General features: G+C 38.5%; 1 protein-coding gene across 2 annotated transcripts in view; it reads left to right on the top strand.

Annotated features, from left to right (window-relative positions):
- Positions 1-13,202, top strand: part of LOC121513348 (thrombospondin type-1 domain-containing protein 7A) — a 365,219-nt gene that overhangs the window by 243,255 nt on the left and 108,762 nt on the right. For both annotated transcript variants that reach the window (XM_041793044.1, XM_041793043.1), the window contains one exon: positions 11,469-11,647. In XM_041793044.1, coding sequence (XP_041648978.1) covers positions 11,469-11,647 — 179 coding nt within the window. The remainder of the gene's footprint in view (positions 1-11,468; positions 11,648-13,202) is intronic.

Below are 13,202 nucleotides of genomic sequence, written 5' to 3'. Positions count from 1 at the left end.
AGGCCAAAAATCAGGCAGGGAACTCCTAGTGCCGAAAAGTTGACATAAAGCTTCAGGGACCAACCACCCGTAGAGAGGAAGAAATTTGGTCTAAGAAGCCAGCAGTGTGGTGACTCAGCCAGACTTTTTCCCGGCTGGATGGACAGAAATAAATAGTGTCTGGAACGACCAACGGGTGTCCACGCTGGGGACAAAATGATTACGGGTCTGCAGGTGCAAAAAAAGAGAGTAAAAATATCAGAAAAGTCTTCTTATTGACTGTTTTAGGTGCACATAAAAATGTTCTATTGCTATGCTATGCAGCACTATTCCACACCATACCATACCGTACCATACCATACCATGCCATTAAATTCAGAAAACAGATGGGTTTTAGAGTATCCTCTATCTAATATCCCTATAGCTAACAAATCACCCCTAAAAACAATCAGTATTGAAGCAGTTTATCAGGATTGACTTATGTTTAACCTGTTTTTGCAGAAATTCACCTGTTAACCATTATTAGTAAATAGGATGCATGATAAACACTTTAATCTGCACTTCAACTTTCCACTTCAAGCTCTTAGAGAGGGCAGTTAACCTGGCTGATTTGAACAGAAAATATTTATTTCCTACATATTTTTCTCACCAATCAGGACACAGGATAGTCATGTCAAACCCAGTGATGGACAACATAGAAACCCCAGATATATGGAGCTAAAATATGTCAGCTGCTTCCTTGTGGCTGGCTGCAGGCTGATCTCATTATTAATGAGTAAAAATTGAAGGAAATACAAGTACTGATATAAATACTAATACAATATCGATTTTATTTAGTTTATTTGAAGGTCTGTCCCCCACAGTGTCTGTCAAAACAAAATCTGGCCCATGAGCAAGTGGAGTTAACCCCTGACATAGGAGATAACACTGAATAGTATGACACAGTGGGATGGGATTGGATGCAATGTTGAACATAAACACAAAACACGATACAGTATGCTGTGATACAATATTTGATACCATACATTTGCATACAATATGATTAGTGGAAGAAGATGGATGGAAGATTAGATGGATATTAAAGATTCAGTATACCATTCGTAATGACATGGCTTGATTTTTTTTATCATAGTGTATGATACAATATGATATGGTACAAAACAATACATTATGATACAATACAATATAATATGGTTCAATACAATACGATCCTATAAGATATGACATGATAAGAAACAATACCTGACGACAGTGTTGTAGTACTCAAGTCCAGGACTTGGACTTGAGTCCAGATTTGGAGGACTCATGACTTGACTTGGACTCCAGCACTAATGACTCAGACTTTGACTCAGACTAGAACTTTAACTGCGTCAGGACTCGAGGATGAAGAGGAGGACTCAAAGCTATTTTCCTGAAGACTATTTTATTTTGTAATAGCTGTTGTTTTTGTGTGAGAACACACCTCATTACAAATAAGTGTTCATGCAGCGCCTGGTATGCATTCACCTGCATGCGCATTCTCTTGTGTCCAACCTGCTGTCTGTGAAAACAACCAGAGGAGAGAGAGAGGAGGAGCGGCGAGCCTGGGTGACAGAGAGAGGAGCTGATAGGTTGATAGGTAGCTTAAACCTGTGGCTCTTCTCCGTATTCCCTTGGTAATCTTTCCAAGAAATTAAACTAAAATGCTGTTGGCCTACCTTTGAATCGTGGAAAATCTCCATCAGCTGCTCAGACTCGTCATATTAGCTGCTGTTGCTGCTGTACAGTAATCCTCCTCAATCTTGGACAGAATGATAAAATCTCTTAAACCTTATAGTGAGTCCCCTTAGTTAAAAATTTCAATCCAAAATTGAAATCTGCATTAACATCGGTGAGATAATGCTGATTAGAGAGCTAAACAAGGTAGCATACAGTAAAATTATATGTTTAAAGACAACTCAGACTATCAAAGGGGGGGACGAAGCTAAGACCTTTTTATGATGTGTTCACAGGTCTCACGGAGAAAATTGGAATTTTGGTTTTTAGTGACAAATCTGAATAAATCCAGTCATTTTAAAGGAAGATTATGTAGTAGTAGATAAATGAAAAGCACAAGTTCAGTTGACACGTCTCATTTTTCCACCCTAAATACACAAATAATCCTTTTAATATTATTAATATTATCGATGAGGAGTGTAACAGCTCCCTTTGTCCTTTAGAATAAAAAATTGAAGAAATTCATCCATTAATCAAATATATCAGCATAACCCACCTGGAAAACTGGAATGCCATAAAAATGATTGATAACTTCATTTAATTTTGCTCTAGGTTTTAGGTATTGGGGACTCGTCTAGGACTTGAACACGGGTAATGGGGACTCGACTTGGACTCGGACTCAGGTAAAGAGGACTTGACTCGGACTTTACTCAGATTTGTCTTTCCTGACTCGGACTTGAACACTAGGGACTTGACTCAAACTCGAGGTTATTTATTATTATTATTTATTATTATTTAGCTTTATTATTATTTATTCATTATTTATTTTATTTTATTTATCCTTTATTTTAACAGGGGAAAACCCACTGAGACCAAGGTCTCTTTTCCAGGGGTGCCCTGCAACGACACAATACAATACAATACAATACAGCACTGATCATTAACTGGCGGCCCGAATGCCATATCAGGCCCCCCAAAGCTTCCTGTCCTGTCCCCAGAAGATCATTAAATTCAGAAAGGCAGAAAAGAACATGTTGTAATTTTATGGGTATCTTTTGACTTCAGTTGTTAAATCTACTCCAAAATGATTAATACTGAAATAGTTGTAAAAATACTTGACATTTGATCTGTTTTTACAAAAAATTCACCTGTAAGATATTATTAGTAAATATATAAAAATTAGATTTTTAAAAAATAGGTGAAGACTGGTGGATATGTTGCAAAAATGGCCGAATAAAGTGGTGAAAAGGGTTAAAAAGTGGCAAAAATGTATAAAAGAGTGCCGCAAAGGGGATAAAACATGAAAGAAAATTTGTATAAAGGGATTAAAGAATGGGAAAAATTGGGTTAGAGAGGTGAAAGGGGGAAAAGGTATGAAGAATTAGATTAAAGTGGCAAACTTATAGCAAATAAAGCCTGTCAGGGTAGTGAAAAGGGATTAAAAAGTAGCACATAGGGACAATGATTGGCAGGAAAGTGGCAAAAGGATTAATGAGTGGCAAAATGAGCGAAAATTGTCAAAAATGAAAAAAAAGGGTTGAAAGTGGCAAGAAAAGGTTACAAAAATGGCTGAATGGAGCAGTGAAAAGCGGTTAAAAAGTGTGAAAAATTAGTTCATATTGTCTTTACAATTGGGGAGCGACCATTTTCCTGGGTTTTCAGGGGTCCATTTTTGGGATTTGAAAGGAAATACAAATACTATTACAATAATATGTTAATAAGGCCAAAATATTTATTTTTTAGTCCAGCCCCCAGAGTCTCTGTGAAGATTAAATCTGGCCCTTGTGCAAATGTACTTGATGACCCCTGCAATACAAGATTAAAAACATGTACAACATGGTTAAAATAGTTACAGATACATTCAAAAACACATGTACAAATTGTAAACACATGTCCTGGTTAATATACCACAAGTGCTTCCTCATAATGCAAAAATAAGAAGCCAAAAGAAGTGAAAGTTTTTAAAGACTGGTCTTGGTACGACAAACCAAAGTCATATGTCCTTTTTCGGTGTCAACACTTTAGATAATTTACCGTTGAAGTATAATGTGGACATTTAAAGCAGCCACATATAAGAAAACACAAATGTACCTTTCTAAACAGTCTCAACAAAACTAAATAAAGAAAAAAAGCAATTGAGTTTGGAAAGTTTCTGAATTTAGCAAATGGATCCCTGAGCAGCAGATGATCAATCTTAGTCACTACTTTTTATACTTGCCATAGTTTGTGAGTGCTTTCCATTATGTTTCTGTCAGTTTAGCCCTTGAAGCTCTTTAGGTCTTAATATTGTGCCAGCATACTAGAAACACCAGCTGCTTCCTGTACGTGCGAAGAGAAAATAACAGCAGAGCATTACCGTGCAGTGATTCATAGCAAAGTACAGATTAAGCGCACATATCTTTGCCTTTTTATGTTATAAGCATCAACATAATTGATTGTGGCGGTTGTGAGAAGCCTGTCTGTTTACAGCGGCGGTTTAATGCTCGTCTTAGTTATCTTTGGGAGGAAAAGGAGCTGATCGGGTGGTGGAATTGTTAAGATTTGTGGAGCAATAGAGCAGTCAGATGTTAGAGGGAACCTTTGTGCAGCTGTGATAAATGCTTCAGGATCTAGAGCAGGAGTTTGTGCCAGGTTACAAGTTGACTTATAAAGGCAGTAGGAGTGATCTCCCACTTGGACTAAATCCAAAAGCCTTTCTGAGAGCCTGGCACCTTAAGAGTTTATGTCAGTTGAACTGCAAGTGAACTGCAGGCTGAGGTGCTGCAGCCCTCGCACTCTGGCTGGGCTGAAGGTGACAGCGAGAGGGATTTACAGCGACTGGACTCGAACTTGGAGCATACAGTGTGAGGTCAAAGGTGCAGCTTTCAGGGGCTGTGCAGAACTCAGCAAGGTGTTGCTGCAGTGATGCTGATCTGGATTCAGGGGCCGGCACAGTGTAAGGAGGTCAGGTCAGAGTGTGCCAGCGTGCAGACACGTGTGGATGTGATCATTATGTCACTGCACATTACTCGGTGCCTGAGCGTGCCAGGGAGTCTGCTCCTGACGGGATTAAGTAGACTTTTTATTTTTCTAATCATATTAGCTCGAAAGACTCAAACTGCTCAGTTCAGAACCTGTGGTGTGGACCGCGAGATCATCCTTCAGCTGTCCTCCTTAGCTGAGCCAAATCTAAAGCCCAGGTTTTAGCTGCAATTATCTATATTGCATAGTTGTGTTTCTGGGAAAGAAAGGCTACAACCTTTGACAACAGAGGTCTAAAGCTCTGCAGAAACATGCACACAAAGAGCATAAACAAACAGACTCATACAAGCATGACTTTGGCAATAATTCAGTTTGGTAGCAAGAAGGAATTAGGATAAAAGTAGCTGAAAAGTAGCTTGAACATTACTGCAACATTAAGAAACTTCACAGGCCAATGTAATGAATAGATTTAGGATCTATTACTTTGTAATACAAATTGGATTTGGCCGTTCAATGCCAAAATTCTGCGCTTTGTTTCTTTGGACTTCCATCCAGCATCAGCTCTTTTATCAGTCCTAATGAGTCACTTGTTTGTTCTCATAAAGGAAGAACAATTATCAAGGTTATCACTCACCTTAAGCTGGATATTAAAACATTTCCAGCAGACCACTCTGTCATTGTTAAAGGAAACATTATTATTGTGTCCCTGAGTTATCAAAGAGGGAAGAAAAGCCCAGCCAGCAGTCCCAAAGACTCGCTGAAAAGCTTTATGAGTTAGTGTTTTCAACATTCTGCTGCTTTGTCTCTATTTTAATGCTACTCCCCAATTTTGGAAAGTAGAAGGTCTCTCTGTACCTAATGGGTTCCTGAAAAACAACCTTGGACTATAAGACTGAAAGAATGCATCCCTAAAAAGCAGCGGTAGAACTTAAAGGGCAGCTCAGCAGAAACTGCATGAGGTCAGGGTTTTTCTCTACTTGGAGGCCGCCGCCTCCTCCTAATTTCATGCCACCCCTGGTTCTCATCAGAGTTAGATGTGCAGCTTTATGGAGAACACCGTCTTCCAAGGGCAGCATTTCATGAATTTATCATTTCTAACTGCAGTTATGGCAATACAGAAATGTGGCAGCAGCTGCACTGTATTCTAATCAGTCCAGTTAGCTCCTTGAAAATACAGTAACAGACTGGGTTCATAAAAAGTTCTCTGTATTTCCCACAGAGCAGTCTGGTTCTAAAACTGACACCAGCCAAAATATTAACAAAAGAAGATGAAACACCCAACAAAGAAAACTTAAATGACATAAAACATAATAATAGTTGATGTATGCTGACAAGGATTTAATGCAACAATAGTCCCATAAATACTATTGCTAAATTGTTGCAAATAATTCTTACAGCCTGCAGAAGTTTTCTTGGAACTTTTTGTTGGACACGTTACCCACCTGCGTGTCTGTCTTATGGGCCAGTATGTACACAAAGACAGATGTAGACTACATTGTAAAAAAGGTTCAGCCTTATTTTTAGCCAGGAAAAACCCAGGTAAGGTTCACTGTCTGCAGTGATTCCCCCGCGTTCCTCTATGTCGATGACACAGCTCAAAAATGAAAGCACAGAGACTCAACTTTAAAAAACAATAAGGTCAGGTCTGGGTTATCTGCACCTATGATTAGATTTCCTGACATTTAGTCCGTCTGTTATTCTGCGGCATGAAGAGCACAATTCTCTTTTAATCCAGCAGTGTGACTCTACTGATGGATACCAACGTCAAAGTCTGAATGCTCAAATAAAAGCTAGAAAAAATAAGTATTTGAAAATGAAATATTTATTGTCATAAAATGTCATAAATTTCATAAAATTGTCATAAAATTTCACTTTTTTCTTTTGTATCACATTTGATACATTAGGCATTTTTGGCAACTGATAGTCCACAACAGGCCATTTTTATCATTTATCATTTATCAAATATGATACAATAGGCTTTAAAGGGGTAGTGTTAGAAGCAGTATTTAGTGGCTGTATTTTTATGCAATTATCATACAAAATACAATAATTATACACAGTACAGTTTAAAATAAGTCACCAATCATGTATTAGGCCAGGGGTGTCCAAACTATGGCCTGGAGGTCAAATGTGGCCTGTGGTCCACTTTTTGATTTGCCCACAGCAAATTTTGAAAATAAAATGAAATACGGCCCACATTAGAACATGAAGCTTTTCCTTGACTGTATTGTACTTCTTAGTTTCAGTGCAAGGCGGTACTACCCTGTTAATTCTGTAAACAAAAATTTTGAAAGGAAGAATTGATTGCTGTGTTTTTAAATTGGTGACTGAGCTAGGACAACTCTTGATTTATAACACCCTAATTAATCACTGAAGCAAATAGCAGCCCCAATAGCATTCCAGGTGTGCAGCCAGTGGGAGCCAGGGCCAATCAGGGCCCCCTGAAATCTGACTGGCCTCCCCAGAATCCTTAAATTGATTGACTGTTTGCCTTGTCAACCACTAACGAGCCATGTGAGCACACTCTATCACTAAGAATATCCTCATCTACATTAGATTGGTTTCTAACTTTGATATCCTCACGGTGTGGTAATTGAAAGTGACCCCACCATTCTCATAAATTTCTATATTTGGCCCTCAGTTGAAAAAGTTTGGACACCCACTGTATTAGGCAGTGAATGAGCTGGCATGGACAGAAATAAAGTTGTTATATAGGCATAAGTCTTATCAATTGAAGATAATAGCTTCTAAAAGTGCAAACAAACAACAATTAAACTAATCACACTCACAATATTTAAAAATACCATTGCAGAATAAGTCACATACCTATTTAGACTCCAAGAAGACATTTGAACAGTACATTGGAAACTTGTAATGGCTTTAATGTTACAGTAAGATCATGCACCATGTGCTGTTTTACCTAATGGTTGTCATTGCATCATTGTAGCAACTTTTTCCCTCTTAACATATTTTCTCTGGGCCTGTCTCTGGGTCTTGTGTATGTGTGCTTGTATGTTGGAGTGGATATTTTCGTTCTTCTGTTTGTTTGTTTCTTTTTGTTTTTATTGGCTGAATAACTGAACGCTAAGGGCATGATGGCTGATATGGTAAGGAGGAAGGGAAATATCAACATTATACCGCTTTTGATGGGAAAAATAGATATGAATTAAGTAAAAATGGCTTTGTAAATGTACATTGGCTTCTTCCAGTGTTTAACCCAAACAATAAATACACATCTCCTTTTAATGCCTATTTTTAAATGTTTGTACAGTAAACTTGCAAATTACTCTGAATTAGCTATGGTACAGTCAGGGAGTAACTTTGATTTCACCCTGAACATCATTAGCTCTGCTTTTAAGTAAAACAAGTTAATAAACTTCATAACCTGAGGATTTAGAAAAAGTGGATCTGTGTGGGCATAAAAATCTTACTGACAGTATTTAAGGCTTTGTTTATTGCTGTGGGACTGTTACATTATTGTCCATTTAAGGAAGGGGTGTCCAACTTTTTTCCATTGGGCGTGTTATACTCTAGGTTGTGAAGACGAGTGGAAAATGGAGACAAAGTCACAAAATGTTTGGTTGCCATCTGGGCATCGACAGAACTCTACATAAAGAAATATACAAGGATGGTGGAGCCACTCTCATATACCCCACCTTGAGGATAGTAAAGTTAGTAACACTGAGCTAATGTAGGTTGAGACAGTGGTTCCATTGAGTTCCATTGTTTTCCATTGTTTTCCATTGAGCCGCCCCCCCCCCCCCCCTTTACATATCTAATAAGAGCTGTGGTCCCCCAGGACCCACACAAAAAAGTAACATATTTCTGTCGAAAATACACATAAATTTGAATTGTTTTCAATGTTTAAAGCCAAATACAATAGCCCAAACCACAAGTGTTATTAGCAAAAGACCTTGGTATGAACCTTTCATATGGGTTTTATCATGATAGTCAGAGTGATCCTGATTTTAACAACCTCAGAGCAGACAGGCCATCGCAGCCTCCCTGAAATCTCTGAAATCTTTGGCGCTCCCCTAAGGGAGTCCTGGTCCCCAGGTTGGGAACTAAGGGGTTAAGATGTGCTCAGTGATTGGGTATGGCTAAATGGCTAGTTGATGGCTAACAAGACAAATAGCCAATCATTTTAAGGACTCTGGGGAGGCCAGTCAGATTTCAGGGGATGGGAGGGCTGGTCAGCATTAGGCTATTATTAATGAAGATAGCTTTATTTTTTTGGTTGTTTATAGTGTTGTCTCAATTTAGTCCCATAAAAACATCAATAAAGCCTTCTTGTCAAAATGTTTGTTTACAGTATAAGCATCAAACTAAGAACAATAATACAGTCTAGCACAAGCTTCAGGTTCTAATGAGGGCCATATTTCATTTACTTTAAAGAATTTGGGGGGGGCAAAAATGGGCAGCAGGCCACATTTGGACACCTCTGATGTAGAGGTTGATCCATAAAATCCCATACATTTTTAAGTACCATGAAATAATCAGTAGATGTAAGGCCTTATACTAATAACTTTGGATTTTTCCTTTGTTTAAATAGCTTTGCATGATGGTGCAGAAAATAGCGCTGTTGCCACACTCAGAAAGTTCCTGGTTCTAATCCCTGTCAGACAGGCCTGTCTGTGTGGAGTTTGTATTTTCTGCCTATGCATATGTGGCTTCGTTGGGAATATTCTAGCATCTTCTCAAAGTCCAAGATTTTCCACAAATGTAAGCATCGTTTGGGACTCCTTCTCGGACTTCTTGGGCATCCCTTAAATCCTGACATTTCTATGTCTGGTTTGACTCTCCAAGTCCACTAACTTGTCGTGTAGCTTCATATGTAGCTTTAGCATCTCTATGATAACTTGATTCTCCCCTCTGCTTCATAACTTAATGATTTCTTTCTGATTATCTCTAGCAGTGAATCTGGTCCAAGTTGGCCATGTCTTAGCCCTGGTCTAATGTTCTTCACTCTGCTTTCGAGTGAAGCTCATTAGCTTGTACAGCTAATCGTTAATGGTGTTCTGCAGCCTCTTTTTCAGCTTTTATTGCTCAGTGTCTTGGTAGATGTCTAAACCTGTTTCTTTTAAGTTTTAGTAATAATGGTTTCCCTCCATTTTTATTGGGGTATTTCTCTTATTGCAGTGGATCAAACGGGAGTCCTCAATATGTTGTTTCCTTGTTAATTAATGGCCAGTCACAGTCACTGTGCTAACTTTACATATTTCTATCATGCTGTATCATTGTTGAATGCTTTCTTTTCATTGTCATGTAATCTGGGAAGCTTTAAAATGCATTAATAGAAACACAAATTGGACTTTGTGAATTGCATTTCTTCTTCTCAGTTGTGCCTTCAGGAACTCGTCCACGTCAGCACAGCTGAGAGCAGTATTTTTTCTGTTTCTGTGAAGTCCTGGTTTGACCCTGACCTGACCTGGCTTTTGAAAATGGGTCGTAAGTTGTTCGAATCAATCTCGGGACAAATTCAGACACTCAGAGGCTTCTGTGAACAGAAGTGGATCTCTGTTGTTTTACTGTGCAGCTCAGCCTGTCGGTTTGAAAAACGATTTTTGCCACATAATATTATATTGTCTCAGTAAGACTTTGCCAAGGTTGAAAAAAAATCCTCTGATACACCTTGACAAAATTGATTTGCAAGGACTGACCGGCCTCTGTGGGACTCCTCTGAAGCTTGTTATCCAAAATTGAGGGCAGTATGCTTTTAGGGAAGCCGTCAGTCATTGTAGCTCCACATGCCGCTCTTTACTAAAAGCAGTCTGAAAGAGCTGACATCTGAAAGAGGAAGTGGTTAGGCACTGAGTCAGACACTCCACTTTCTCGCCTCATTCACCTTATCGATTTCTTAATCAAAGGCTAAACTAATTTTCATGCCTGTGCTGTTACATAAACCTGAAAATGTATTAGAACCCCTCTGCTCCACTGGGGAAATCTATGAATAATACGCTTATTCAAATGCTAGAGGCCAAAGGTGCAGCAAAATAATGTCTTACAACAAATTTGACTGAACCTTGGCTTGTGTGCGGAGCCAGAAAAAGAGGAATCACCTCCCAGAGACGGGAAAACTGGAATAACAAGATGCTTTAACCAGCCCTGCTAAATATGTCATGACCCTGTGAGCTGAGGAAAAATAGATTGAAATAATGAAGCCGGCAGCCAGACATGCCCAAACTGCCTCAGCAGATTCTTAGACTTTTATATAACACAGCATAAAATTGGGGCTTTGTATGTGGACCCTGTCTCCATTCCATGGGGCTGAAAATCAATAGGTGGATTTAGATGATTTTGTGAAGCATCAGTTAATAGTTTGCGGTCCTCTTACTGCAGGGTATTTTTACCCATGTAGCTTTTAAAGACGTCTTGAACTTTAAGGTTTGTTTGTTAGGTCCAAAAGAAAAAAATAACCTTCGGGAATTTGGACAAATGTAGTTTCATATTAGATAAGAAAAAGCAAGGTTCTTCCCAGGGACTCCAGCCAAAGCAATTTCTTTCTGAAGCAGCCATCTCCAACTGGAGGCTAAAAGTCTGGGACCCTGCTGATGGCAAAGATAATTTCTTAGAATACATTTTATGGCAAATGTCCTCCCCTTGAGCAATTATTAATAACAGAGTACAGTATGCTGTCTGGTAATTAATTGAAAAAGCATGAAATATAGCAAGTCATTGTTCAGTCTTCCAGTACTTCTCCTGATATGTCTGTAAATCTCATGGTGCTAAATAATCCTCCTTTTCACTTTGCCGCTCTGAGGACAAAAAGTGAAACAGCAGCCAAGAAAAGTGATTTGATTTCCTTAAAATGTCTTTTTTGTTCCCTTTTTCAGGATATATCGAGGAGGCGTGCATCATCCCCTGTCCCTCAGACTGTAAACTCAGTGAATGGTCCAACTGGTCACGCTGCAGCAAGTCGTGTGGCAGCGGGGTCAAAGTTCGCTCCAAGTGGCTTAGAGAGAAACCTTACAACGGTGGACGGCCGTGTCCCAAACTGGATCATATCAATCAGGTAAAAAGTAAAAGTTTAACCCTCTCAAGCTGGCGTTTTCGTATACAACAATAAGAGACAGAGGTTATTAAAACTTAAATAACTTTTGAAACCAAGCTATTGTGCCGCTCCAATGATGCCATGCCTTTAAATTCCTAACAGAATATTTTCTAGCAAGCCTGGAACTCTGTGACTTTCCTGGTTATTTAAAGATCAAATCCACATCAGCAGATTTAGTACTAAATACCTTTATAGTTCCATCATTGCATCATGTTTTGTCAAACTGCATCTATGACAACAGATCCATGATGAGATGGCCTAAGTGGCTAATAATGGAGAGAAAGAGAGACAGAGAGCCTGTGATGTGGCCCTCTGTGTCTCTGCAGACAGGAACTGCTATGAATAATGGCATAAATAGAGACGATACAAAGAAGTGCAAGGATTTTTTTTTTTAATAAGTCAATATTTTAAAGAGGTTTTGTCACAGAATGATTTTTTTATCTTTTTTGGCACAAAGCAGTTTGCGCAAAAAAGTCTTAGTCATTATTGTTTACTGTGTGTTGCACATAACAATCTTTGAGTTTTAATCCCTGTTTAGTTTTTTCTTTTGTCTTTATAGTCCCATAACGATTTTAAGATTCAAGTGTGCAGCACACATATTCTTAAAAGGGTTGGTGTTTCACAAGCTTTGTCTGACAAAGAGTTCAGGTGAGACAAAATGGCTAAAAATACCTTAGGGCTTGAAGGGTTAAAAGTCGCATAATTACTCAGTGTCCATTTTACTCAACATCACGATCAGGGTGGGAAGCTCAAACACTGAAATGTGTTTAAAAGTTCAAAAGAGTCTGAAAAGGAGATGACTCCACTTTTTCTTAAGCAGTTGGCAGCTGAGCTAACAATAGACATTGAAAGTCTAGAGCTCTGACACTCAGCTTGTGGCTCCTGTGGCTCTTTATGGACTAGTTGTGTTTCTTTTAAGTCCTACATTCAACAAGTACAAAATCCCAACATTTGAAACATAATCAGTAGAATGATTAATTCCTTTGTCAACCAATAATCACAATTTATCTGAAACCATCCAGTTAAAAATTACTTTTCAAAAACTTGAAAATCTGGTGGGCAAACATACAAACAGAACCAATATGCAGTACTTCCTGACAGGCTTTAGGTTAAAAAAAAGTCCTTGTCAACTTAGCTGCTGCTGTGAGACAGTTATCCTTCTCTCAGAGTAGCCATAGTTAAGTGTTTTCTCCTTTCATGCAAAATCCATTATCTAAAAAATCTTGATTTGCAACCTATTTTTGTCTTAACACAAGCTTTACTTCAAATGAAAGTGTATTATCATCTCATGTTTGCAAGTATCTGTGATGGTATTGGTAAGGACTCGATCATTAAGATCATTAAGGATATCAGCATCGGTAAAAATCAGCAATGTCCATTTCTAACTGCAGAATTCATCATGCTTTTCATTCCTTAATATGCTCTGAATTTAATTACTGTTTCAGAAAGAAACAGACTCTTTTTAATTGTGACTCCTGGAAAACTGTTTTACTCATGTTGCTCCAGTACAGGACAT

This window comes from Cheilinus undulatus, linkage group 8, assembly GCF_018320785.1.
Source record: "Cheilinus undulatus linkage group 8, ASM1832078v1, whole genome shotgun sequence".
Lineage (NCBI taxonomy): Eukaryota > Metazoa > Chordata > Actinopteri > Labriformes > Labridae > Cheilinus > Cheilinus undulatus.
The sequence above is the reverse complement of the archived record's forward strand: the minus strand, read 5'-3'. Positions and strand labels throughout refer to the sequence as shown.